Consider the following 26,402-nt stretch of genomic DNA (forward strand, 5'->3'; position numbering starts at 1 on the left):
GTGATAGTAAATGCCAAATTTTGGAGCTGTAGGCTGGGGAGACTTTAACTCTCTGTACAACAGAACTGCAGGATACTGGAGTATCTTCCTTAATGTTACCCAAGCATGTTGGATATTGCCTGTAGCTTTGTCAGCTGTTGTGCATAGCCATCTTCTGATAGAAAGGAAGCAGAAGGAGCTGGAAGTGTAAAGGAGATGATGTGATGTGTCTGGGTGGGAAGAAATGCTTGAATGAAACTTGCTTCTTAGTTTGTCCTCATCCATGGAACTTGCATCTTTGGATGTACAAATACTCAAGTATCTCACTTCTTACCTTATTTGTAGGTGCCCTTCCAGCAGTGGGAGCGGAGCAAGAGGAAGATGCTGAATCTCCCTGGGATTCAGAGGTACATTTTGTGAAGGACACAAGAGTTTCCACTGCAGGAAGTAGGAGTAAGATCCAGAATCACTTGAGAGCTACCTTTTGATTTGGATGCTGCTGTTGATAAGGCTTAGTTCCTCTTTTTTTCTTTTTGCCATATGTTTGTGACTGGGGGCCCTTTAAATACTTCTGCTCTAGCCAGCTGCTGGGTTAGGATTGGGATGAAGTTAAGATGAGCTAATGGCTTGGGTCTCAGCAATTGGCCTTTGAGTTTGGTTTCTAGTATAGTAGTGAAACAGTGAAGTTCCTTGCTGCTTAAAACTATTCTGACCTTTTCACAGAGACTGGCAGGATTGTTGCTTTTCCACCATACAGTCCTAGTCTGCTGACCTGATAAGCTGTTGCCCTTGGGGTCTACAACCTAGATGTAGTCTAGCTGCTTCTGCACAGATCCTCTCTGCCTTTTGTAGGTGTACTGTGGCCCTCTTTAAAGTCATGTTCAATAGAGACACTGCACATACTGGCCTTGTTTGCCTTTTTTGCTCTTTCTGTCTGTTGCGATCAGCAAAGTCTGTAGATAAGTTCCTCTGGTTCTTCTTTTGAGAAGAATTCTTCCCATCCTCTTCTTAAAAATACAAGGTTAAAATGTTGTTAGTTTTAAGGGTAGTTGTAAGCTCTGCCTTGCTAATCTTCGTTCAATCCAAATGGCTCTTGCAATTGGGAGCAGCAGTGTGTTCATTCACCACCACAGGTTATATGCCTAGGAAATATCAGTACCAACTCAAATGTCAGATACAAGATCAGTACAAATGTTGGACCACTGCAGACCAGCAGCTGTTGGTTCACAACCTGTATCTTGAGCTACCATTGAGTTAATTCTTGTTTGTGGTCATCTATTTTGTCAAGGTTTGTCAATGTGGAAGAATAGGGGTGTGAAGTTTTTGCCTAAGATCTGAAAGCAAGCATAATTGCTGTGATTTTCCAATACACTTGTGTTTTGATGGATTTTTGTCAAGGACCTTAAAAAACAATTTTGTCTCTTGAATATACTTGATACCATGCTACATGAATTGGTTTAGCAGCAACTTTTCGTATAGAAATGAGTTGAAAATGCATTTGTGCCAATTCTCATTAATGTGTTTTAGGTTACACAGGCAGATTCTGAAATGCCAAGAAGAGTATCATGTGGTGTGCTGCTGCCAGCTGCAGAGAGACATGGACCATGCTCCCAGCTTGTTTCAGGGGAAAGTGACAATGGTAACTTCCTGGTGGGCTAATGTTTGTAAACGTTTATAGGCTAAAGTAAACTTTCAGCAATGTCTGTCTTAGAAATGCTGTCATTGTGAGAGTACAAACCGTACCAATGAAGTGCTTACTGTTTGTTAATTAATGCCAGTAATCACAGCACTTGCTGGCCAGTTTGTAAAGGAAATTTTTTGCATTATTCGTGTTCTTCAGGTGAGTATCTAGTTTTTTTGATTCAGATTCTTGTTTCATAGCCAAGACAGCATATGTCTATTAGGGCTGACCTTTCTCAACATTTAACATTCTTAGATGATAATGCAGAAGAAGACAGCTATGATCTGGCCTAGCATTTTTGGCCCCCCTAGCTTAACTTTTGATAGCATTTTGATAGCTTTATGTTGTGCTTTGCCTAGGAGCTAAAATAGTACCCCTACAAATACAGGGATTTTTGGTACAGGATTTCTTCCTGTAGTTTGTGACTCTGTCTCTTGGGCATCTTGAGCAAAACTTTACAAGCTTCCAGGAGCTTCAAATGTAGTTGTTAACAATTTGTCATGGAATTCTGCTTAGACAAGAGTTCTACAAAGACAAGTTTAGGATCAGTGTGAAAAGACAGTAAAAGGTGGTTATAGTAGTCTTTCTAAGGTCTTTGCATACTGTTGGACCACCACATTTACTGAAATTGAATACTGCTTGTTTTTTAATGTTCTTTGACGTTCTTTTTAATATAAAAAACTGTATCTAAGTACAAAATTTTTGCCCTGGAGCCGTTCTTAGTAATTCTAAGCATTCTTTCTTAATATACTTATTCTATACTAATTATATAGTATTATTCTTAATATACTTATTTAATAAGAGGACTCAAACTGAAAGATTACTTAAGCAGAGAATTTGAGAAATGTAGGTGGGATTTGTGAGTTTTGAAGTGATTTGGTGTTGGACAAAATTTTTAAAAGTATTTGGAGCTGTCTTATAAATGTAGATTAAAAACCAAACAACATTTGTTTCTGTTGTTCCTGTGCCAGCTAAACCACAGCAATTTGATGAACACTGCCTAGATTTTACCTTGTTAGACATATATGAGGTTTCTGTGTCTGCACCCATGCTTTCTTAGCTCCATCAGTTGAAAGAAAAATGCTCCTCAATATTAAGCACTTGCAGAATAATCGCAGTCATAACGCTGTTTTATGATCATTCATTACACTAGACTAGCTTTGGCTTTTGAAATAATCCTGGATAAAAAATAAGCAGGATTCAGCTCCTCAGAAGGACTAAATATTTTAGTCTTGTTCTGTTAGCAAGCATGACCTTACTGCTTCATGACCTTACTACCTATATTGTTCTAGTTCTGTGATGATTATTTTTTAAATTTGAAGTGCATGGTGGGAAGTATGCATTGTTCTTTTGTTGGATACTATGACATATACTGCATGATGAGGTATATTGAATGTTCAGTATTGTACTCTTGATGAAGTAATGCTTGTGACTAATACTTAGTTGTAGAAACTACAACTTGATGTTGTATGTTGAATGGAGTAAAAGGTACCACAATTTTAAAAAGTAACATTTCCCAAAATATTTTTCACTTCTAGACTTTTTGGAGAAACTCAACAATTCACAGGTAAGTATTTGTGTCAGACTGACTACTTACTCTGCTCATTAAATAGTTTGTAGTTACTTTGAATTTGATGTTTTATCTTTGAATTTTCTTTCATAGCTGAAGCATCCCATATCTGCTTTGAAAGTGAATGAAACTTCTCCTAAAAACAGGCAGCAGAAATCAGGTAATATTTGCATTAAGTGGCTTTGAGTTTAGCTTCATAATCTTTTTGGAGTATTTGATAAGGCATCTGTTACATGTTTTGCAGATCTGTTGCAGAAATTTGATATGGAAGATGTCGAGGATATTGAAGGTATTCATGATCATCTCTTTGTCCTGTTCTTTCTTGGGCAAACACATTGTAATTGCAAATTTTTTCCTAATTTTAAATTAATGGTTCTAACAAAGTGTTCTGGAAACAGAAGGACTTCTGAAATATGCACCTGTACATGTTTGCTCCCTCCTGTCGTCTACCTTCCCATGATGTTGGCTTGCTCCAGAGTACATGTTGTGCTCTCCCCTTTTCAGGCAGTCCTGAAGATGGAAGAACATTGTTGCCTTGTTTCTTTTCTGCCTTTTCCCTTGTTCTCTGCCAGTTACACAGGAATTTCAAGATTGATTAAGCACTATGTGAAACAGATCTTACAGGCTCCAAAGATCTTAAATCTTACTTGAAGACTGAGACTTCAAACTCAGCATAGCTGCTGTTGAAAACTTCTCTGATGGGCAACACTAAACAGTTGCTTTTGATTACAGCAGTCTTGGTAGTGATGACTTTGGACACTCTGCAGTAATTTCTGTGATGCTTCTTGCAAGTGTTCCTCAACCACCAGCACGTCTGTCTGTTTTTACTGCTGGCTGGAGCTTTCATTTGCACCAGCAAAGGGCTTGGTATTGGGATATCTATAAGCATAAGTCTAAAGCTCCTTTTGTTGAAAAAAAAGGAAAAGGGAAAAATGTCTGTGTTCCTTGTAGAACATTATTCTTAGATAATCCCTAATTATTGCTGTTATTACTGTGTTTAGTATTTATCAGACTATCTGAAATGCATCAGAGTTATCAAAAGATCATCATAACAACCCTGTGAAATAAGTGCAGTCAATCCACTAATGACTGTTATTTGTTGTGAAATGCCTTGTGCTCAAATACCCACCAATCAAATCTATGAAAAAATCTCAGAAGTTTTACCCAGCAGTGAGGTGGGAGGAAAAGGTTGTTACTTCACACTGTGTAACTTGGGGTCAGAACTGACCTCTGGAGACCTTTATGACTGACTGAGGAGCTCAGACTCCAGTTCAGACATGAAGTTTTAACTCTTGAGTTTGTATCAAATGTTAAGAACCCTTCAAGGAATGAAGGCTTGCAAAAGTACTCACCTAAAGCAGAAAATGCCAAGTGTGAGGTTGTGCCCTTTTGTATTTTTATGATGGTACCTATCTATTTTTCTCAGTCTTGCTCATTTTTCTTGTAGGAAGGATATCGTGTCCCTCTTTAGCAGTGAAACTTGGCGCATAGAAAGGCTGTTGTGTAGAATCCATGGCATTATGGAGCAAGACAGGATGTGCAGAGTGATAAGGATGAAAAGCCTCCATCTCTTGTTTTTAGATTCCCCACTTGAGTTACTAAGACTTGTTTCTTTCTGAAAACTTGTCACTTGGGAGTGTACAACCTGTCTTCTACAAGATCAATGGTGACAAGACAGTGAGGTGCTGCTACTAGATTTTATCTGGGATTATCTAGAATCCAGTTCTCAGGTGTAACAGAGATTCAGGGTAGCTGCCGGTCTGAGTGAGTGCTTCTGAGAAGTTTGTGACCTGCCCATATTATATAGAAATTCTGAGAGAGGGAAGAGTGGAATCTGGTTTTCAACAGTATGAGTGAAGTGTTCAGATCATGGATTGTTTCTCAGCATTATACAAGTCTGTCTTGAAGTTCCCATCTGTGTCTTTTGCAACAGATAAGGTAGCAGTTTGAAATACTCAGTCCAGATCCATGTCTAGACACAGATTTGTTTCATACATAAAGCTGTGATTTTTTTTTTTCATGATTTTTTGTGCACTGCACATATGCACATAGCTCCAGCAACTGTAATTTCCCTATGTATCTAGTTACCGTATGGCACACGGCATTTCAAAGAGAGAGGTTGAGATAACACACCTTTAAGGCACAGGATTGTTTGATTTGTGACCACTTACAGCGATTTTCAGCAAATTTCCTTTAAATGCCCTGTAAGAAGTGTGCACAGCTGTATGTCCAGTCTGTTTTATGGTAGTTTTTGTATCTAAGACCTCACAAATTAGAGGGGATGCATTATTTTGTGTTAAAGTGTTTCTCACAAATATGATTCAAGATGCGCTCTAAATGTAAATAAGTAGTAATAGGTGTTGCTGGTTATCAAAATACAGTTTTCTCACTGTAGGTGAGCACTCAGTATCTTCGTTTCATATGTCATCAGCAGCTGAAAAAGAAGATGATAAGGATGCTATTGGAAACTATGGAGTATGGGTATGTAACACCTAAGATTTCGAATTAAGAATCTTAATCAGACTTAAAAACTGTATTATACACTGTAAAGTAAAGAATTATGTATTATACACGTGCTAAGTAAACTTAGCAGTCAGTGAATAATTCTGGAGAATCCTGTAGATAAAGGTTGTATAACAGCCTGAAGTAAAGTGGGATGCAGAGTTCTTATGGTGGGAAAAAATGCTTATCGTTTTATTGGATACTTGCTGTTACAGTAATTTGTTTCTGGCCTGTATGCTTAGACTTCGTTCAGAGTTTTTCCTTTTGCGTGGTACTGAGAAACAGTGCAGTCAAATTCATTTTTCCCTATGCAAAAAGCACATTCAGTAAAGAAGGAAACTTGTCTTCATAGTATACTGATCTATTCAATTAAGTATGCCTGGTCTTCCACTTCGTAAAAGAAGAAACAAAAAGTTAAATTTTTTTATCTTCTCAGTGCTTTCCCTCCCTCTGAAAAATATGTGCTTGTTTGGCCATGTTAGTAAGTGTTTGAAAAGGCTTTTTCAGAGGGCATTTTAGACAGGAATAAGGCAGGCATCCTGTTTGTGTTGGGCCTACAACAGGAGAGGGAGAGGCCTGGTTAGAGGGATCTGGAACCTTCTGTATCAGCTCAAGGAGCAGTGCAGCAAATTGTTTCTTCCCCACACCCAGATACGATGAAATATTAACAGAGCATGGAACTTAGGCCTACTGGAAGGTGATAGTGGTTGTGCAGTGCACTTAGGGAATGGAGAGGCTGAGACAGGTAGGCAGATGGTAGCTGGCTGAGGTACTCCTTCCCTGTTCTGAAAGCAGGAATTTCTGCAGAGAGAGGAGGGCTTGGCTAACAAGGAGAGAGAGGAGTTGGATGGGCTTAGCCCGTTGGGACTGAGGCTGCCGGCCTGTATGGAAGGCTCTAGGAAGCATATGGGGAAAGAGCATTTTGGGAGAAATGTAAACATGATGGAAGCTGCCAGAGCTGTTGAGGAACAGGGTGTGGGGTGAGGGATGCAGGAAGACTGGGGGGAGTAGAGTGAGGCATGGTATGGTTTTCACGTAAGTTTGGGTTCGTGACTTTTGGGATGAGGGAAGGAATGGACAGGTTTCCCTAATAAATGCTTTTTCTTTGGAGCTCAGGATGGAATTTAACATTTTGGCACCTTGGGTGAAGAAATAGGCCCAGTTCTCCATGTGGTGGACAATAAAAAGGTTGTCATGTTCATTAACACTGTATTAGCTTACCTGGCAGGGATTTGTGAAATGGTAGACAGTAGAATAATGGAGGAAGGAAGGTGAGGAAACATTGGCAGTTCCAAAGAAAAATTGTATTAAAGCAATAAAACATGAAAAAATAAATTGCTTTCTAACAAAGGCCACTGGTTGCAGGACACAGGCAGGCCTGAAGGGAAAAGTAACCCTTGTCTAGACAACTCTGATTCTAGAAAAACTGTTGTCTCTCAAAGTCCTAGTAGCTAGTAACTCCTTTATGTATAAGGAGAAGGTGAGTCAGTGAACCTTTAATTTAGTATCCCTTGATTTATATTATAAACATTGCTTTTAAAATATCTAGATGTTCTTATTTCTATTACATGATAGGATGAGTTTGCAATGGAAATTACCTAGATTAACTGTAACTTTCTTTTTCTTGGTAATCTTTTTGTCTGTACTTGTTTACTTAAGGCTAAATATATTTTAGAAACTGCCAACTTGATAGAACAAGCAGCACATGAAAATCAGACTGACAAAGCAGAAGTTTCATATCAGAAAGCCCTGACAAAAAATGAGGAATCGCACAGTCCTCACAAGGAGTTAAATCTAAAACCTTGGGAAGAAAGATATGAAAGAATGTGGGTTGAAAATGAGAAAAGGGAATTGAAAACAAATTTTAAAAACATTACAGCAGAGCTGAAGCAGTTGTTCGGTGAAAATGAAGCTGGGAAAACTGCTTCCCTTGTGGAAGAAATACCAGAAGATGGCTTTGGTGAAGAATTGAAGACTTCTCACATTATTTCATCTTCTGTGACTGAATCAAGTAATAAGTTAGAAAGCCAAGGTGAATTTGGAGATAGTAAACTTACACTGGGTGGAAAAGTACCCAAAATGGAAATTGTACTTCCAATTCTTCCTGATCATAATAGCTTAAAGACAAATGTAGAAGATACCTGGAATACAGATGAAGAAGCTGGCATTAACAGTGTAGATAACAGAAAGGTGTCTCTAGCAAAAGAAGAGAAAAAGAAAATGCCTACTATGGAAACAGAAGGGTATGGTAATGGAAGTAGTAAAAATGCAGAGGAAGGTCCTGCGTACTCCCTAAGACACAGCTTAAAATCAAGTATTTTGGGTGGAATTTCTAATATTTTTCCTAAAATAAGACCTGTTTGTACAAGTGATGAAAATGCACATTCTGTAACAGAAATTAAACTTAAAAAATACTCTGGATTTAATGATGATGTTCCCAAGGACTACCTTTTCAACAGTAATGCAGGAGAAACAGAAACTGAAAGTCCTTTCGCTAGTGCTCAGGAGTGGTGTGGCGTGCTGGAAAGGAGTCTTGATGAAGAGCTAAAACGAGATATGGAAAGATTTAAGAGTAAGGTTGGAATGCTGCAAACAGTATTCCTGGCTTTGGAGAAAGAGAAGGTACAGCTGCAAAAAGAGGTAGTTGACCTGCTACTCCCTATTCTTTAGTCTTTCTCCATATCAGTGGTCCTGTTCACTTCAGCTATTCATCATTAAATGAAGATGCTTTGTGCAAATTAGTTGTTTGAACGAAAATGCAATACTTATGAATAAAGAGAGCAGCGGAGAGTTGCCTTTTCCCCCTTTTTCAGAAAACACAGAATGCACTGTTTTTCCAGTTTAGCGCTATGTGGCACTCAGTTCCAGTGTAAGAAGTTATCTCTTTATTGACATAAAAAAAGTACACACAATTAAATCAGTTTTGATTCCGAAACAAAGAATGAAAATAGCTTTTGAACAGGGTCTTGACTGAACTTTCCATTTGCTGTGATTTCTGCATGGTGTGTCTTCACTGCCCTTCACTTGAATTCCTGTTAGCTGTGGGTGGAGTTGTTTCTGCTTGGGGGTTTGGAATCTTCCCTGCTACCCTACCTACCCTCCATGGGGGAAGCAGTAACCAAAGACACTTCCACTTGATTTTTTTTAATTTCTGTTTTTACAACTGACATTGTGCAGTCCTTCTAACTCTTTAATCCATCAGTAATGCTTCTGTATTTTTGTTGTTCATGTTTTGAGATACACTGTTGCTTTCTTTCTAAGGACTATACTTCTGTTATATAACAGAATCAAGAGTGAATTTGAAGTACTTTCAATGACAATATTCTTTGTATTTGTGAAAATACTTGTAAAATGAAAAAAAAAAATAGACACTTTTTCAGAGGTAAACCCTGAATTATTCAATCTTGGATATTGTGTTTCTCTTTTATGGAAATACTGATTAATACTTGAAACTTAACTTTCTTTTTGTAGGTTGAGAAGGAAAAAAGCAAGGAAAGGTGTTTCAGTATGCAGACAATGGCAAAAGAGGAAAATGTTGATAAAGTAAATACACCACCAGGCAGCATTACTAATCAGCAAATGAAGGAAAAGCTTATACGAAGCAAGGATGACTGTCTGAAAATGGAGGATGAAAACCTTACAGAGGAAAAAGTCAGAAAGAATTTTTCACCTGAGGAGAGGTCAGAAATTATTAAAATGAAAGTTTAAACTAAAGACATCATCTCTAATTCTGATTCGTAGGATTACTTAAGTATCTTTTAGGTTTTGTAGTATTTTACTAGTTGAAGTACTTTCTTTAATGCTGAAAGCAATACTGAGTAGTCCACTGCTTCATAAACATTTAAGAAAAATACATTTATTTTTTTTTAGGGAGAGGAAAAAGATATTACCAAATTAATCTCAAAAATTTGAAGGAGGCATTGATATTCTTATGAAGTCCTAAGCAGGAATGATTTTCTGTCTGTCCTTCAAAGGAATCTCTGCTCTTAATACTTCCATTCTAATGTGGACATAAGTTACTGCCTGAATCTAGTTCAGGTTCCACATTCCCCCATCATTCCTAGGGCAAGGTTTTTTAAATACTTTTAAATACTCTACAATCCTTGGAATTAAGTCTGTGTTTTATCAGAGATATTTTTCTTCTCAGTTGCTTCTGGGCATCATCTTAAGTATGTCTCTTTCAAATAAATATTTTCTGTAAACTTACTCAGTTGGTAATTTTTTTCCTTTCTGTTTAATGTAGTGAATTTGCCCTGAATCCTGACATTATAAAGAAAAATAAAGGATGGACTTCAAAGCAGAAGGCTAATCAGCAGAGGAGTTCTTCCAGTGGGAATAATTTTCAAGTACCAGATGACAGCACTTTCAGTGAAACATCTCAAGAGGAAGGAAGGTACTGAATATAAGGAATGTTATAACTAAAACTTACTTTATGATAAAAATTGACCTAAAACTACAGGTAAGATTTTGTAAACCTGATGTACACAGTGGTTCCTTCATGTGACAAAATGACCAGATGCCTTTTGTGTTCCAAAACACATCTTTTTTGCTTAATGTGCTTTGAACATCTTAGCCAAGTTCATCATAAAGACAATGCGCACAAGTACTGAAAAACTACCTGAAGGTCAGTGTATATGTAAACATAAATTTTATCTTTTTAAAAAGGGAGAGATTTATACAAGAACGAAGTTGCTATTTCATCATATGCATCTTAGGGTTTGAGCTTTTTCCTTTTAATTTTTTTTTCAGCTGTATGTTCTCTTGATTTCTTGCCTACCTGAAACTTAACTGTAGGGGGCAAAATGAGAAGCAGAAATTGCTGACAGGGTACAAGCTGTACTGTTCAGCAGTAGGTAAAACACTGGTGTGTTGTCAACACTGTTTTGGTCAGAAATCTAACACACAGCATTGTGTGGGCTGCTCTGAAGAAAATTAGTTCCATTCCAGTCAGCCTAAGTGCAATAGAGAATCCAAAATTATGGTTATTTGACCTGTAATGGAAGGAGTCTAAATTCTGAAGATAACTAAACCTCTAGTATTAAACAGGGAGTGCACATAACTATGTATATCTCCATGTCTGTAGCTGTATGATTCCTATCACTTTGAGTGAAGAGTTATTTCAACTATTTGCTTAATATCTTGTGGAAAAAATCATCTTCTGATAATGGTAATTTTTTTCCAGTATTCACATACATCTAAAAAAAATACTGTATTAAATTTTACTTTAATTCCCTACTGAAATTAGATTTTCAGAGTAACTTCAGATATTGTTCTTAATGCAAGATAAATATTCCAGAACTGAAATTTATTTCTGTTTTCCAGACCTGCAGCAAAAACAGCGAGTAAAAAGAATAAGGTACTGTAAAACTAGTTTCTTGACAAGTAGTTTTATCAGTTTTTAATCACTCAGATGGGATCTATCAGACAGGGACTGTGAATGGAAGAATGAGTCATTTATGCATCTGTAATATTACATACTTGTATACAGAAAATACTGTATTGTTTCCAGGTCAGCATACAGATGGATGTAACTGATGATCTTGATTTAACTCATTCATCTGAAACAACGTCAGAGGATGTCAAATTACCAACGTCCACCTACAAAGAGGCTCTGTTGCTCTTAGAACAGCTTACTGTGGATCATACAGGTATGCTCTAAAGTCACTTTTTCCTCAGACGTTACAAGTTTCTCTTTTAAAACATGGTTTCCTTGTGTGCACTCCTAGGTGTCTTGGTTCATTCATATTTAAGATACCTTCCCACCATGCCCTTTGTCACTGACCTGTGTTTACACAGAGCAGCTGTTCTTACTATTTATTTCCTTTTCCTTTGCCAGAGTGGTGGTTTTGTCTTCTCCTAAATACATTTTTTCTGAGGTGCCCACCAGCATGGCTGAAAGGCTGAGCTGTGCCCTGCAGTGGGTCCATTGCCTCTGTCTGGCACGGTGCAACCCCTGGCCTCTTCTCAGAGAGAACTCCCACTATCTAAACTTTATCACCTGCACCAAATGAAATAATTTACACATTTGAAAGTATTTATGCATATGTGCATCTTTGTCTTTTCTATCTCAAAACAGGTTCTGCTATTTTACTGAAAATTCAAAACATACTTCTTAAATATGAACAAATAATAGAACATGAAAAAAATCGGTACGCAGCGGTTTGGAGAGAAGTAAGAAAGTTAGAAAGTGAAAAGGAGGAATCAAAACTAATAGCAGAAGAGACTCAAGATTTGAAATCCATATTGGCTCATCAAGAAGTGGAATGGAAGAGTGATATCCAAAGCCTTAAGTATGTAATTTTGTGTTCTGATAATATGTTACCTTGTCAGTGTTAATGTGCCAGAAGGTGCTGATTGTACATGTGATGGATGAGAAGCTTTGTAGTCTTTTGATTTTCTGTATTTTGAATCCCATGGGCAAGTTATGCTATAAAGGAAGGATGTAATGTCAAGAAAAAACACCTGGATGATATTAGTGCCATCTAAAATTGTCTGGATGTTTTCACTTTGTTTTTTTAATAGCGAGAGAAGAGAACAGGAGAGTTGGTATAGGAAAATTAGATTTATGAGAGAGGAAATATATATGAAATGTGTGTGTTTTCGTCTTTGCGGTTTCTGTTAATGTGTATTAGAAATCCGGTCAGGCAGCAGGAACACCAGCCCTGTGAGGAGAGGCTGAGAGGACTGAGCTTTGAGTTGTGCCTCCTGGTATGTGAAAGAGGATTATGAGGAACACAGAGCCAGTCCCAGCTTTGCCTGAATTGGACTCTAGCAGTTTATCATGGTTTAAACCCAGCTGGCAACTACAGCCCATGCAACTGCTCACTCACTTCCCCACCAGTGGGATAGCAAGAAGAGAATCAGAATGGTAAAATTGAGAAAGCTTGTGGGTTGAGATAAAGACAGTGTAATAAAGAAGTCAAAAGCCGTGCACACAAGCAAAGCAAAACAAGGAATCCATTCGCCACTACCCATGGACAGGCAGGTATTCATCCATCCCTAGGAGAGCAGGGTTCCATCACAGGTAACAGTTACTTAGGAAGACAAATTCCATCACTCTTAATATCCCTGCCTTCCTCTTTCTTCTGTCCACTATATATACTGAGCATGATGTCATATGGTTTGGAAAATCCCTTTGTCAGTTGGGTCACCTGTCCCAGCTGCCTCCCCTCCCAGCGTCTTGTGCACCCACAGCCCCCTCGCTAGTAGGGCAGTAGGAGAAGCAGAAAATGCCTTCATGTGCAGAAGTTGCTCAGCAATAACAAAACCATCTATATTATCAGCTGTTTTCAGCACAAATTCAAAACACAGCCCTATGTGAAGAAAATTAACTTTACCCTAGCTGCTATTTTTCAAAATTCCAAAGTATCTAACAAGTGTGAATAATTATTATTATTATTAATTATTATTATTAATCTTAATAAATTATGAAAGCAATTGCATTGTTTGCCTTACACTTATACAAGCTTTATTCACAGAAGCTTTATTTTTTTGTTCAATTACCCTAAAATGTATATGTAAATCTTTCTTTCTTTCTTGCAATATAAACCATTGAAACACAAATCTTACTGTCAGTCTTTCAAACAATTTCTTAATGGCTGCTGCCACTTTTTTTTAATAATTTCTAAAGTAGATTTGCACTTGCCTGCTCTGTCCTTATGTTAATACTATTTTTTTCTTGTTGACTGTTGCAAGAATATGAGAAAAATACTCAAAATAATTTTGAAACACAAAACTGTTTTTTTGTTTGAGTACCATGGGCATGCTGTGGACCACTTCTTACCATGTTGATGCTTACTGCTATTTGTTTCAGTTAGTAAAGAAGTTAATATTCCTCAAGGGTTTCTCTGTAGATTGTCTTCAAAATCAAATTGCCATTGTTTCTTCCAGATGTGGATCCTTAGGGATTTAAAATTATTTCTAATCACATGAAACTTAAACCCTCTGCATTTCTAAATAAGTTTTTGAAAATTGATCTCATTCCTGAGCAAATACAAACTGTGTGCTTTTCCTATGGTGAGCTGTTGTTTAAGCCTTAGGCTTGTTAGAGAACTGGTGTGTGGGTCAGAGAGAAGTGATGTACTGTTTCATCAGCATTACTTGCACTCACTAAATCCATAGTATGCAGGCAGTGCTCACCATGTTAAGAAAATGTATATTAATCATAGCCAAAAGTTGATGTTGCTTTGATTGCTGAGACGACAAACTCCTCTTGATTGAAGTGTCTGTAATATGAAGATGACTTCTTCAAAAGTAACAGAAATATATATAGTATATTTACAGAAATATATTCAGTATATTTCCCTCGATAAACTTACAAGTGATTAAACAGTCAATGGTGTATTTCCATATATTGTAAAACTGATACCATGGATAAAGGAATAACGTACGAACTCTTTAAATAAAGTGAAAATACAAAGTCTGAAAATATTTAACATTCTTATGTTTTGAATTGTTTCTGCAAATTCATAGTGTAGAATATCTAATTTTAATATCATTGCTTTAGTTTCTCAATTATACTGTTAAATCCCAGGTTTACTTTGAAACAACAAGAAGAAGAGAGGCTCAGAGTAGAAACACTATATGAGAAAACAAGAGAAAAACTCAGAAGGAAAGAAGAGCAATATTGTAAAGAGATGGAGGAGAAACAGCAGCTTGAGTTACAATCAAGGAATTTAGAAATGGAGTTAGTAGCACTGAGAAAGCTCCTCAAACAGGTATATTAGATAATGACTTAAACACCTTCTTTTCTGCTTCTTTCTAATTGGTGTTGTATTCCAGTATGCCTGAAGAAGAGGTACTTTGTTCATGGAAGAGGCATTGGGTAACTATTGCCGGAGTTTTCAAACAGCTGGTTTCCAAGTAGTCTGTTCCTTTTTTTCTGTTTGTACATCAAAGTCTGACTTTGAGTTATTTTTCTCAGTTATTACAAAACATTCTGTATTTTGTCTTATTTTTTTCAGAAGAAAATTAAAATTTATAGATGAATTATCGTAGTGGAAAGCAAAAATACTTACAAGAATAAAAGGGAGAGTGGGACAATATTGCTAGCTTTGACTTTTCTGAATGTGCAAGTAGTGTAATTTTATTACTGTAGGTTGAAGACGAGCGTGATGAAACACAGAGACAGCTATCTCAGGAAAAGAGTGCCAGAGCCCTGCAAGAAGGCATTTTGAACAACCACCTTTGGAGACAAAAGGAACTAGAAGAAGAAACAAGAAGAACTATAGGAAAAAGTTCAGATGTAAGCAGATTTTTTTTCCTAATTAATTACATTTCACCATGTTTGTTCTAAAGTTGCAATAAAACGTACATATTTTTTTCTGCTTCTTGATGGATTATTTGCAGTTTACCAGTGTAATTTTACTGTGCAAATACCTCTTCTGTTTTCCCTTATATCTTTGAAAGTTCTGGAAAGCAGTATCAGTGCTGTATGTACTTACACTGCAGATACAAGTAGAAAGCTAAAAGAAAACACTATTTACGCCATTTTTTAAACTGCCTTGTTTTTATTTCCTTGACATTTTATCATCACTTTTTAAGGTTTCTCAAAGTGAAACACCTAGCTACCTACATCTAGACTGATTAGGAAAGAATTTGTTTGACACTCACTCTGCCTTCCCATTACTTGGGTTTTTTGAAATTATTTATTCTGTTATCAAACTCGAAGTATGAAGTTCTTTTCCACCTCCACATATTAAACTTCTATGAAGGAAGATCAGCAGTGAATTAAACTTTCAATACTAATCAGAGTAATGGAAGGATAATAAGCAGTCATTAACACTATTAAATAAAAAAAGAAGTATTGAAAAGTTTACTGAATTTACTAAGAATGTAAAATTCTTGGAAAAATTATTTGTTCTTGGTTGTGCTGCCTGATAAATATAGGGTGAATATGTTTACATGAAAAAAATTTGTGTACTAGACAGGTACTATACAAGACTCTTGCATTCCAGGGATGATTCACCTGTATAGAGAATTCTCAGTAATGCTGAAAAAAGTTTTAAGAACACATTTAAAAATGAAAATACCCTTTTTTAGCCTGGTAAACAGAGCTTTTACCGGATCGGTAACACAGCTAAATTAATGTAAAAGGGAATATTTTAAGGGTATGCACACACAAGGAAGCACTGTCATTTTATAATATTATACTTTATACATGAAGTATTTTAAGTAATTTTATTACTTAGTTGCTAGTTTATGAAAAAAAGGCTTTATGTATTTGGCATGTTTATTTATGGATGTGTTACGCTTTCATTCTGTGCGTGCATTGGACACATGAACTGGTTCATAGAGTAGCTAATGTCTTATCTGAAATTTCACTCTCATCTTTGAAGTCATGTTGTAATGTTAGAAATGTTAAAATCCAGTTTAATGCTGAAGTGCATTTGTAGATGTATTTCCGACCCAGATATTTATTTATGTTCCCTGTCATTCAGGAATCCGACACAGAGAGAGAAAAGGATCTGTTGTACAAAAATCAGTTACTGCAAGATGAGATTGCCATGCTAAGACTAGAACTTGATCAAATAAAACTTAGGCACCAGGAGGAAGAAGGAAAATACTTAGAGGAAAATGAGACCTTGAAAGAAAAAAATGAAGATCTCCAAAAAGAACTTAAGCTGAATGAGGAGGCCTTAACACAAACAGTTTTTCAGTACAATGGACAACTGAACTTACTCAAGACGGAATCTGCAATGCTAACTTCCAAACTTGAGCAGACAAAAGAAAGCAAAGACAGACTAGAAACAGAAATTGAATCATTTCGTTCCCGCTTGAACACTACTGTTCAAGAACTTGAACGTCACCAGTCATCAAAAAGCGATGTCGAACGAACATTTCAGAGAGAACGTGATGAATGGCTTCGCTTACAAGACAAGCTCCATCATGACCTCTCAGATATGCGAGAAACCAGCAAGAGCTTGTCTCAGCAGCTGAGTAAAGCTGAAAGCAAAGCTAACAGTCTAGAAAATGAGCTTCACCAGTTAAAACAAACACTCAGAGAAAAAACATTGTTTTTAGAAATGACACAAAAAGAATTAAGTCAAACCCAGTGTCAGGCAAAGGAATACGATCATGCTCGACAACTTGAGAAAGACCAAGTAAACAAACTTACAATAAAGCAGGAATCCATGCAGGAGCGGTTAGCCCAGCTCCAGAGTGAAAACCTTTTGCTTCGTCAGCAGCTGGAAGATCTGCAGAACAAAGGGATCATCAAAGAAAAAGTAGTGAATGATGTGCAAGATCGGTTTAATGATATTTTCAACAAACTCAGAGCTGATACTGAAAAGCAAGTTTACCTAGTGGAAGAGAGAAACAAGGAATTAAATGCCAAGTGTATTGATTTAAGAGAACAAGTCTTCAGATATGAGACTGACAAAATAGAGAGAGAGGTAAAATATGGACTTAAAGCAATTTAAATTTTCCATGTCTTTAAATTATTTTGTTTCTAAAGTGGATTAGTTGTAAGCCATATGCACGGGACCAGATAATGACAATTTCTTCTGGTTTCTTGTGTTTCTCTTGAAATTGTGGAAAGGTTTTGGTAAATGAGATGTTACTACTCAGATCCAAGCAGAGAGCAGATAAAAGGTATCCAAGTCTGCTTTGATCAATAAAGATGATTTTTCTCTAGAACTTCTTTCATCTCTTTTCCTTAGTCCATTTTTTGCTCTATAGAATTGGTTAGGTATTTGATGATTTTTTAAAGTATTGCACTGATGACACAAGAGTGATGTAAAAGGAAGAATGTGGCAGTTGAGAAATTGAAGATGCAGATGAATGAATTGTGTGAGATGGACTTACATTAAGTTCTTACAGAGGAAAAATGTTGCTTCTCCCTAAGTTGCTACAAAATTAAAGAATATTATAGTGTCCAGGTGTTAATTCATGAATATTCTGGGGGCTTTAGGGGTCTGCCTGGGAAATGTATCATTATCTGTGCTCCTAGGAGTAGGTGGGGTATTCTGTAAGGATAGCATATTCTGGCCAATTTCAGGTAGAGTAATGACTTAAAATTTGCCTTACCTATTTTGTTTAATCTCCCTTACTCGCTAGACAACAGGAATTAATAAAAGTCAATATTTAGACACACTACAGTTGTACAGTTTGTCTCCTGTAATGATTTGAATAGTGGTTGTAAAATACACTTCCTTCTTTCTAACAAGTCCAGAATCTTGGCGTGAGATAAATATAGGCACTTGTGGCATAACTGCTTTATTCTTCATCAGTTACTGTAAGGTGTGTGTGGAGAGAGAACTCCAGCAATACTGTCAAGTCATTTTAATCTGTGAATTGCTGTGTATTCTTCATACCAAAACAGGTTCCCTCTGAAAACTATGTTTATGTAACTGCATGAACTATCCAGATTTTAGTAAACTTAACATGTCAGTATAAAGGCAGTTGTTATTCTAAAACATTAAGCCAGCTGTAAGAGGATGTGATTCAACATATTCTTAGAATATATCTAAAAAGAGCTTTTAGATATAGGTATTAATTTAATTATATTTGTAAAATGTAGGCATAGAACAAAGAATGATGTGATACCAAGTCCTGCCTTTGGTCAACAAAGTAGTATCTGCAGCCAGATTATGGCTCTTGCATCATAACAGATTTATTTGAATTTTGTTAGAAAATGCCCATGATTGCAGTGTGTGCTTATGCATAGCTTAAGTAGAAAAATACTTGGGTCGTTTTTATGTATTAGGAAACTGAAATCCTCATGAACAGCTGCTGACAGTTTAGGGGTGCTCAGCTGAGAAAGATGGAGAGGCGATTGTGCACATGCCTGCTGGTGACAGGCAATTTCATTTGAGTTCAATCCAAGGACAAGTCTAACTCTATATCAAATAAGTGAAAGAAAAAGCATTTTTCATGTTCTTATAACTTTATTCATGCTCATTTATTTGTTTCATTAGGGTGTGATCAGACAGCTGCAGCAGGAGCTTGCTGATGCTCTGAAAAAGCAATCCATGTCAGAAGCTTCACTGGAAGTTACTACGCGCTACCGCAGTGACCTGGAGGAAGACAAGCTGCGCTTGCAGAAGGAATTGGAAAAGGCTAAAACCAAGGTACATAATGTCTGCAATTATATAAATAAACCTTAGGGTGGTTATTAAAAGTAGGATTGGATGTTGTCCTAAAACCCCAGGAAAAAAAGACAACAGGATAGATTTAATGATGTGGTAATCAACTGCATTGTTTTATAAACTTGGTGTCCTTGTCTTTGACATGCGGACATTATGCCCTTGGACAAAATTTTTATTTGTGAAAGTGCTTTTTGCCATAAATTTGTGTCTATATTTTTTTGTCTTGTTGCCTTTGGTTTAGCCAAGTAGATTGTATGAAGAACAGACAGATTTCTGAAGAACAGTAGACATACTGGACTGCTGTGTTTGGACATTTTTATGCTGTCTTGCTTTCCCCCTCCCCTCACTCCCCCCACCCTGACACCTCTACCAGGTAACACGTCAAATTCTGAATGTTTTTGTAACTTATTCTGTATTTCCCCCATTTCTTTAGCACTGTTATAATTTGCCATCCTTAAGTGGTTTTCCTGCAAGGGAAGTATAAGCTGTTTCTGAGTTAGGGACCACCTTTCATCATCTTTTTCCAAGGTATGGTTGTATGGAGGCCTTGGAGTTCTAAAAGGAAAAAAAAAATTAAAATCTGATCCTTATGAGAGACTTTTGAAGCCACTACAGACAGATGAACTTCTTAATTCATGTTTTCACAGAGGAGCAAATGAATGAATACAAAGAGCATCCTAAGTCACCAAAAGGGTTGGAGCAGCAGTGTCAGTGCTTAGAATTCTGCTCTAGGAAATCCATAGAGGAATGTGAGAGGCCACTGTAAAAGATGGTGAAGCAACATTAGCATGTGTTCATTTTCTAATCGAAGCAAAGCTTTCAAAGTAATTGAGATAATTACAGTTCTTTGGGCAGAGCGTATGGGCAGATATCTGCAGCATGTGAATCCTTGGGCAGTAGCTGACTCTATGAAAGCTCACCTGACAACTGTGGGTTCTTTCTATGACTTCACAGTTGCGGGAGGTGGAAGAAAAATACCTAAATTCTGAGCGTTGTGTTCGTGATTTGAAGACTGCCTTGGATGATAAGGAAAGAGAAGCAACAGCTTCTGCCCAGAAACTGCAGGACCAGCTGTTGGCATCTTCTGAGACTAACACTACTGTAAAACAACTGGAAGAACATGTGCAACAGTAAGAGAAAACAGTGTGGGGCAACGTATCTGTCACTTGGAGGGATTGGCTGGAAACCACAGCATAGATATGTAGTCTTGTTGCATCACAGCAGATTATTAAGATTTTGAAGGATGTTCTTGTATTTTATTATTTTGCACTGTTCTTCTGGAATTTGTGCTCTGGCAGATTTTTATAATAAGAGACCTGTATTTCTTTTTAAGCCTTGAAATTGAAAACACCAGATTGGAAGCCACTGTCCAGCAACAAAGCAACAGGATTGAAACCCTGCAGAGAGACCTGCAAGCCTCTGCCTCAGTAAGATGCTCATAAATTTCCCTTTTGCTGACTTCTGAGCCTAGTTACCTATTTCTGTGGGGAAATGTTATGGTGAGGTTTTTCTAGAGAGCCAAGGGGAGCTCAGTTCCTGCATTTTTCTAGAGACTGCTCAGAAAGCAGCCTGCTCTACTTCCCAGCCATCTGGTTTTGAAAATTTTCCTGTGCTACAGCAAACACTCTAAAAGGTAAGGATTTGACAGCAATACACTGGTGTAACTATTGTCTGCTTTAGACCCTTCATAACATCAGATGGCTGCTTTGGGAACTGCAATATGTTTCATTTAAGGTATTCGAGTTAACTGGGTATATTATGCCACAACCACAGGGTATATTGTTGCCAAGCCCTTTATGCCGGAGACCCAACTGACATCATATGACTTAAACAAAATTACATGTCCCAGAGCTTTTGCTGTGCAGAATTGCTTTTGCTTCGGCTACTTGCTGTGTGTTCTCATGAAACAGTGAAGAGGACTGCTTGTGGTATCTGCAAAACTCAGTATGAGCCTTGGAATTCACCACTGCTTCTACACAGTGGTTAATTTTAACTCAGATAAGGACCGCATCTGTGGCGTGATTTAAGAGATATTTTTTGTTGTTGCTGTTTTTTGTATTGTAGCCAGTGAACTAGGGTTCTTGTTACGACTAGTTGTCAGTTACAGCTGAAGGTATTTAGAAAATCACTACATGTGATATTTTGTGATGTACTGATACTGTTAAGAGAAGTGGGAAGACAGTCACAAATCCTTCCGCTTTGGTAATATGGCATGATTTTCAAGTGTTCTGGAGATGAGAAAAGCTTCTCCTGCCTGTTTTCACTGAAGATTCTTTATAATCCACATGGGCTTTTGTCTCTCTCTCTCTTTTTCTGTGCACCAAATGGCAGAGGTGATGATTGCTAACTTTTTTACAGTGGCATCAAACTAAGGCTGTTTTGATCATTGTTGCTGGGTGTAAATAGTGTAGGAATAAGTAGGTGAAGAGGCTGTGTAATATTTTTGTCAGTGAGGTGTAACTTCAGTCTAGAAAGTCATAGTATGCCTTCTTGCTTCTTGTAATGTTTCTTTAGGTTCATAACCGGCTGGAAGACTTGATAATGAGCTTACAGACAGCACAGGCAGCTGCAGAGGACCACCACAAGCAGGTAGATGACAGGCTTCTGTGAATGACTGTTTTAGTCTTTGAATTTTTTGTGTGTAGGTAATTGATGAAAAGATCATATGGGGTGTGTAAGCACACAGCTGTTAAATACCCCTCTGGCTTTAGGGCAAGGCGCACCCTCAAGGGAAAAGGTTGTAAATTTCCTCATTTTCCTACTGCTGTGTTTTGTATGTTTTGTGGTGTGCAAGATAGTTGTGTTCATCAGTGTGATTAATCTGATTAATTCTCTTCCCCATCCCACTGGCAGGGAGTGAGAAAGTGGCTGTGTAATTCTTAGCTGCCTATCGGGTTAAGCCACAACAATGACTGATAGAGTGGATGTTGTGGACAGCATGAAGGTCTGTGGTCGAAAGCTGAGAGAGGAGACTGAACTTGACAGATGCATATTATCTTTTCAATTTTGTCAGAGCTTGTCTTGAGGCCATGTGAATTTTTGTTGTGAGACCCAGTTTTTTACCTCCTCTGTAAGGACTTGAGAAAGTCATACCCCCTAGGAATTTTTTCATCTGAGACTTTGTGTTTTGTCACTTTCTGTAGCCAGTAAACATCTCTTGTTTTTTCCTTTTTTCCTTTTGTGCTCTTTTTTTTTTTTCTTCCTTAAAATGCCACCAAAAGCATCTAGTCAACTTCCAGTCTTTATACTTGAACCGAATCAGCAAGTTCTGTTCAACTCAAATGCATCTGTTAGGCAAATCTTTGTCCATTTAGATAGAGCCATCAATACTGCTGTCAATTTCAAAACATTTTCTTGCTCTCAGGAGATGTACAGCTGTTACAGAAGCCACAAGGGTAGGGTATATTCTGTGGTGGGCACTAGAAATGAATTCACTAAAAAGTATGTCATGAACTCTGGAGAACCTTTGGAAGAAAGCTACAGGGTGATTTTGTGTCTGAGTTTGTTATTCTCCAAAGTTCAACCTCATCTCACCATCCTTATAGCATTCATTCTTTTTACCATCTTCACTTTCTCTTCTTGGTTATGTTTCCCGAACTGTGTTTTGCATTCCACATTAACATTAACCATAGACATCGAATGGGGTGAGGAGAGAGTTTCCATTTTAGTTACAGCTTTCTGTTGCAGTGTTTTCTTTATGGTCACCTTAATTTCTTCTTTTGCCATTGTTACTTTTACAGGTGCAAAAGCAGAATATGCTATCTCTGACATCAAAGGACTTGCAGAGCATGTGGGAAGAGCAGTTTAAGTCAAGATCCAACCTTGAAGAGCGTGTTGCTCAACTTGACAGGGAAAAGGCAGACCTCTTTGAACAGGTAAATCCAGAAAATTCTCCAGAGTCCTAAGCCAGTACCTGAGAGAACCACATGAACCTTTTGGCCAAGTTTGTACATAAAGAGCATTTTTTTTTTTTTTAATTACCCCTGCCATTCAGGCTCTGCATATGTTGTGATTTGTGGATCATCCAGGAAGCAAATGAAAGCTGTATGGTTATCTTTTGTAAGTTCTCAAGTGATTTTCTTTGAAAGAGTTTCCTGGTATGGTTTCCATCAGTTGAGCACATGAAGCAGGGCTGCAGTTCCCCAGCTCTTTCTTGAATTCCTTCTGGCCATCTTCTGACCCCTTTGTTTTTTGGTTGAAGTATTTCATTTTCCAGTGCAGTGCATGGAGTAGCAGCAGTATGTTTTCTGGGCAGTGGGTGCTTAAAAGCCTTGCAGAAAAACATACTCAGAGAATTCTGGGGGAATGAAGTAGTTCTTGGGGAACAAGAAATGACTGACAGTCTCAAAAGGGCAGTCTTTCCCTCCTCAACTGTAGAGGAATAAAGGAAGTATAAAGCAACTAGCACATAAGTAGGTAGCCACAAAGAAGAGGTGGAAGGGAATGGTATATTGGAAAAATTCCCAAAGATGAAATTCCTCTTCCAGCTGATTAATAAAGATCTTGCAAAAACTTCAGACTTACCTGTATTCTTCCATGATAAGCATACCTACATAATCCATGCTATGAGTTGAGAACTCTTAAAAGTTGTCCAGCATCTTTTCCACCTTTGTTTCAGTGGAGGCATCTATTTTAGTTCTTCGATATTGGCCAGTTTGCTGTGAAGCCTAACGTGGAACTTGGCTAACAGATGGAGATGACTGCAGCTTCTCTGTGGAGAATGCTAGACAATGGATTTGCACGTAGCTATTTTTCTTACATTTTGTGTGTTATATGTGTCTTTTCTGTTTTGCAAGTGTGAAAGTGAAAGAAAGAAAGTGAAGAAACTGATAGAGTTAAAACGCCCAGTTGAACTCCGTCTGGACCAAGAAATGAGAAGAAACTTAGAATTGCAGAAAGACTTTAAGAGGTATGGCTTATTGACATGGTGAAGAGATATCCATGAATAGAAGTCCAGTTTTATTGAACTGTAAGGTAAGACTAGGCATACCTACTCTGTGAGCCAACCGAAGTCTTGTGTTAGTTCCTGCAAGGTACATCTGTGCATGAGCCTATAGTTACTTAGAGCTGCAAGAGGAATTGCCAATCCAGGTTGCCCTGCAACTGGGCAACAGTTCACCAGGGGTAGGGAAGGAAGTCTTCATCTTTTCAGCTGAAATTTGGATGTGCCAGGTGATTTGTGACACAGAAAGAGCAGGTCTTTACTCAGCAATTCCTGGTACTGCCAAGTATGTTAAAGATCAACAAAGCTATGTCTGCACTCCTTACTTGAGAGAATATAGAAAAGGTTGCTTATTCCTGTGTTTCATTGTTTTCTGAACTGATCTTCTGTATAGGTTGAAGAGACTTCTCAGTAGAGCTACGAAGAAAATAAGGGTATATGAGGAGAGAGAAATGGAGTCCCAGCTTAATTTGAAAGGAGAAATGAAGAGCAGATATTCTGAAATGGTCAGTGAAGTTGATAGATTGAGAACAAAGGTGAGCTCTGCTTAATTTGGGGTTTGTTTGGTTGAGTGTTACTTTTGAAACCTGTGCGAAGCTTTCTCTGTGAAAGCGAAGCTTTCATGTCATGTTGATGATTTTCTTTCCTTGACTGTATTTTAGATTTGATCGATCTCTCTCAGTGCTTTTTCTACTGTTAGAGAAGCAGGTGACTATAACTAATACTGATGTAGTTGTTAGTATGGGTAAAGATGCAATCCTTAAGTGCAAAGCAGCATCTGCAATGGCACAGGAAGGGCAGACTGTCCTGCAGAGGGAGGACAAGCCAAGAGTGCAGCAAGGCTGGCAGGGTCTGTAACCTCATGGGCCAAGGAGCTGTCCCACAGGCACTCACCAAGAAGAGCAGAGCAGGGCTGGTGATAGCTAGCAGGGTCAGCCAAAAGTGCAGATCCTCAGGCTGGGCCTTAGGGACGGGCAGTTCTGCCATCCTACCAGGATGTCATGTCCAAGGCTGAGGGTCAGAGCTTAGAACAGTGGGCCTCAGCTCAGGCCTAGCTGCAGTGTGAGGCTGTGGCAGCATCACCTAGGTCTGACAGACAGGTTCCTTCTCTGGAAGAGAGGGGAGGAACGCTGCTGCTGTGCACACAGCAAGAACGGCCCTTGAGCCCTGTCTCGGGCACAAGTTCAGCCAGAGGCAGTTGGGACTTGCCTTTTCTGAAAAGTGTTGTTGCTGCACAGGGTATGATGAGGAGAGGTGACATAGGAGAAATGCTGTAACTTCCTGCTCACAGGGAGCTGTTTCAGCCCATCTTGTATTGTTGAAGTATTGTTGCCAGAAATGTTTTTGAGGTTGCTCTGGCTGTTCAGTAGTAGCATGTAAACTTTATATACTTCTCCACTCATTACTCAGATTCGTTGCTAGAGAAGCCGCATTTCACAGTTCAACTCGGCTTTAGAAGGAATCATTGTAAAATCGGTTACTTCCTTTGCAGTGACTCATTTTTAGTCCAGAAGCTAATAACACTTTTGCATGAAGAACTGCAAAAGGATTCCTCAGATTCCCATCCTATCAAAAATTTGAAGGTTGATCTTGTTGGAAAAGAAAAGCCCAGTTACATTAAGTTTCTAAGACTGAGTATGCAGATGATAAATAGAGTCTCCATGGACAACCCCTTTAGTGATTTTAACAGAATTCACTACCTTTAGATGCCTCTGAGTTGTTTCGTTTTTTTCTCCCGTGTACAGGTTGCTGAACTTTCCCAGCAGCTGGATTTGGAGTCTAAAAAAAGCATACAGCTAGAAGCACAAAACCAGGAGTTGCGAGAAGAGCTATCTACCCTGCATGGAAACTGTGAAAAACTGGAGAAGAGCAAATGCCAGCTGAAAGAAGAGGTGGCAAAACTCCAACATCACTTGGAGACTAACATGGTGGATCACAGCCAAATAGAACAGTATAAAAAAGAAGTTGATGAACGAGCAGGCCAAGAAATAAGACAAAAACTACAAGAAGTCAATCTCTTTTTGCAAGTGAGTGACTTTCTGACATGTTTGTAGGCACTCTGTAGTCTGTGGCCACCATTTTTTAGTGTTTTGCTTTGGGTGCCTGATTCTGTGTGTTAGTGCTGTACCTGTGTCTCTGCTGAAGGGCAGTGGGAGAAGGGCATATGGTTGGGCAGGAGTGCTCTTACGGTGTGCAGTGTGTCAGCAGGTCCCTGAATCAAAAGCTTGCCCAAGGTAGGTTTCCATTTTGCAGTGCTTGGGGCTGTCTCTGTCTGCTGGTCTGCTTTCCACTGTTCATGCTTGAAGAGGTTTTGCACCTTCCAGCTATCACAGACAGACCTACAGGTCTTGTTTTGTCCTTGTACAGGGGAGGGTGCTCAGAAAATAAGTGACTGAAGTTGCAGGTTAGAAAATCAGGAGGAGATGAGGCATCCTGCTAAGATCTTTGAGGAATCCTGTTCTCCATGCCCTGTCCTACAGAGATAGTGCCCTTTCATTAGTAGCTTTGAATTGCAGTACTGATTTGGGCTTTGTCCTGAGTCAAAAGAATTACTTACAGTAGTAGCTCCAGGGTTCTGCCTTGATTGCTGATGGTAGTGAGGAGGCACAGCTGCCTCTCTGAGCCAAGCTTGGCCCTTGA

General features: G+C 38.2%; 1 protein-coding gene across 1 annotated transcript in view; it reads left to right on the plus strand.

Annotated features, from left to right (window-relative positions):
* Positions 1–26,402, plus strand: part of LOC134043054 (ankyrin repeat domain-containing protein 26-like) — a 48,738-nt gene that overhangs the window by 14,736 nt on the left and 7,600 nt on the right. Inside the window, 23 exon segments of the mRNA XM_062491069.1 lie at positions 325–386; positions 1,516–1,618; positions 3,199–3,227; positions 3,324–3,390; positions 3,475–3,519; positions 5,626–5,711; positions 7,392–8,372; positions 9,204–9,469; positions 9,976–10,125; positions 11,055–11,088; positions 11,242–11,380; positions 11,809–12,022; positions 14,266–14,449; positions 14,830–14,976; positions 16,172–17,125; positions 18,650–18,802; positions 19,775–19,950; positions 20,154–20,247; positions 21,335–21,409; positions 22,561–22,695; positions 23,617–23,729; positions 24,157–24,298; positions 25,508–25,789. Of these exon segments, the coding sequence (XP_062347053.1) occupies positions 325–386; positions 1,516–1,618; positions 3,199–3,227; positions 3,324–3,390; positions 3,475–3,519; positions 5,626–5,711; positions 7,392–8,372; positions 9,204–9,469; positions 9,976–10,125; positions 11,055–11,088; positions 11,242–11,380; positions 11,809–12,022; positions 14,266–14,449; positions 14,830–14,976; positions 16,172–17,125; positions 18,650–18,802; positions 19,775–19,950; positions 20,154–20,247; positions 21,335–21,409; positions 22,561–22,695; positions 23,617–23,729; positions 24,157–24,298; positions 25,508–25,789 (4,631 nt within the window).

The sequence above is a fragment of the Cinclus cinclus genome, chromosome 4, assembly GCF_963662255.1.
Source record: "Cinclus cinclus chromosome 4, bCinCin1.1, whole genome shotgun sequence".
Classification (NCBI taxonomy): domain Eukaryota; kingdom Metazoa; phylum Chordata; class Aves; order Passeriformes; family Cinclidae; genus Cinclus; species Cinclus cinclus.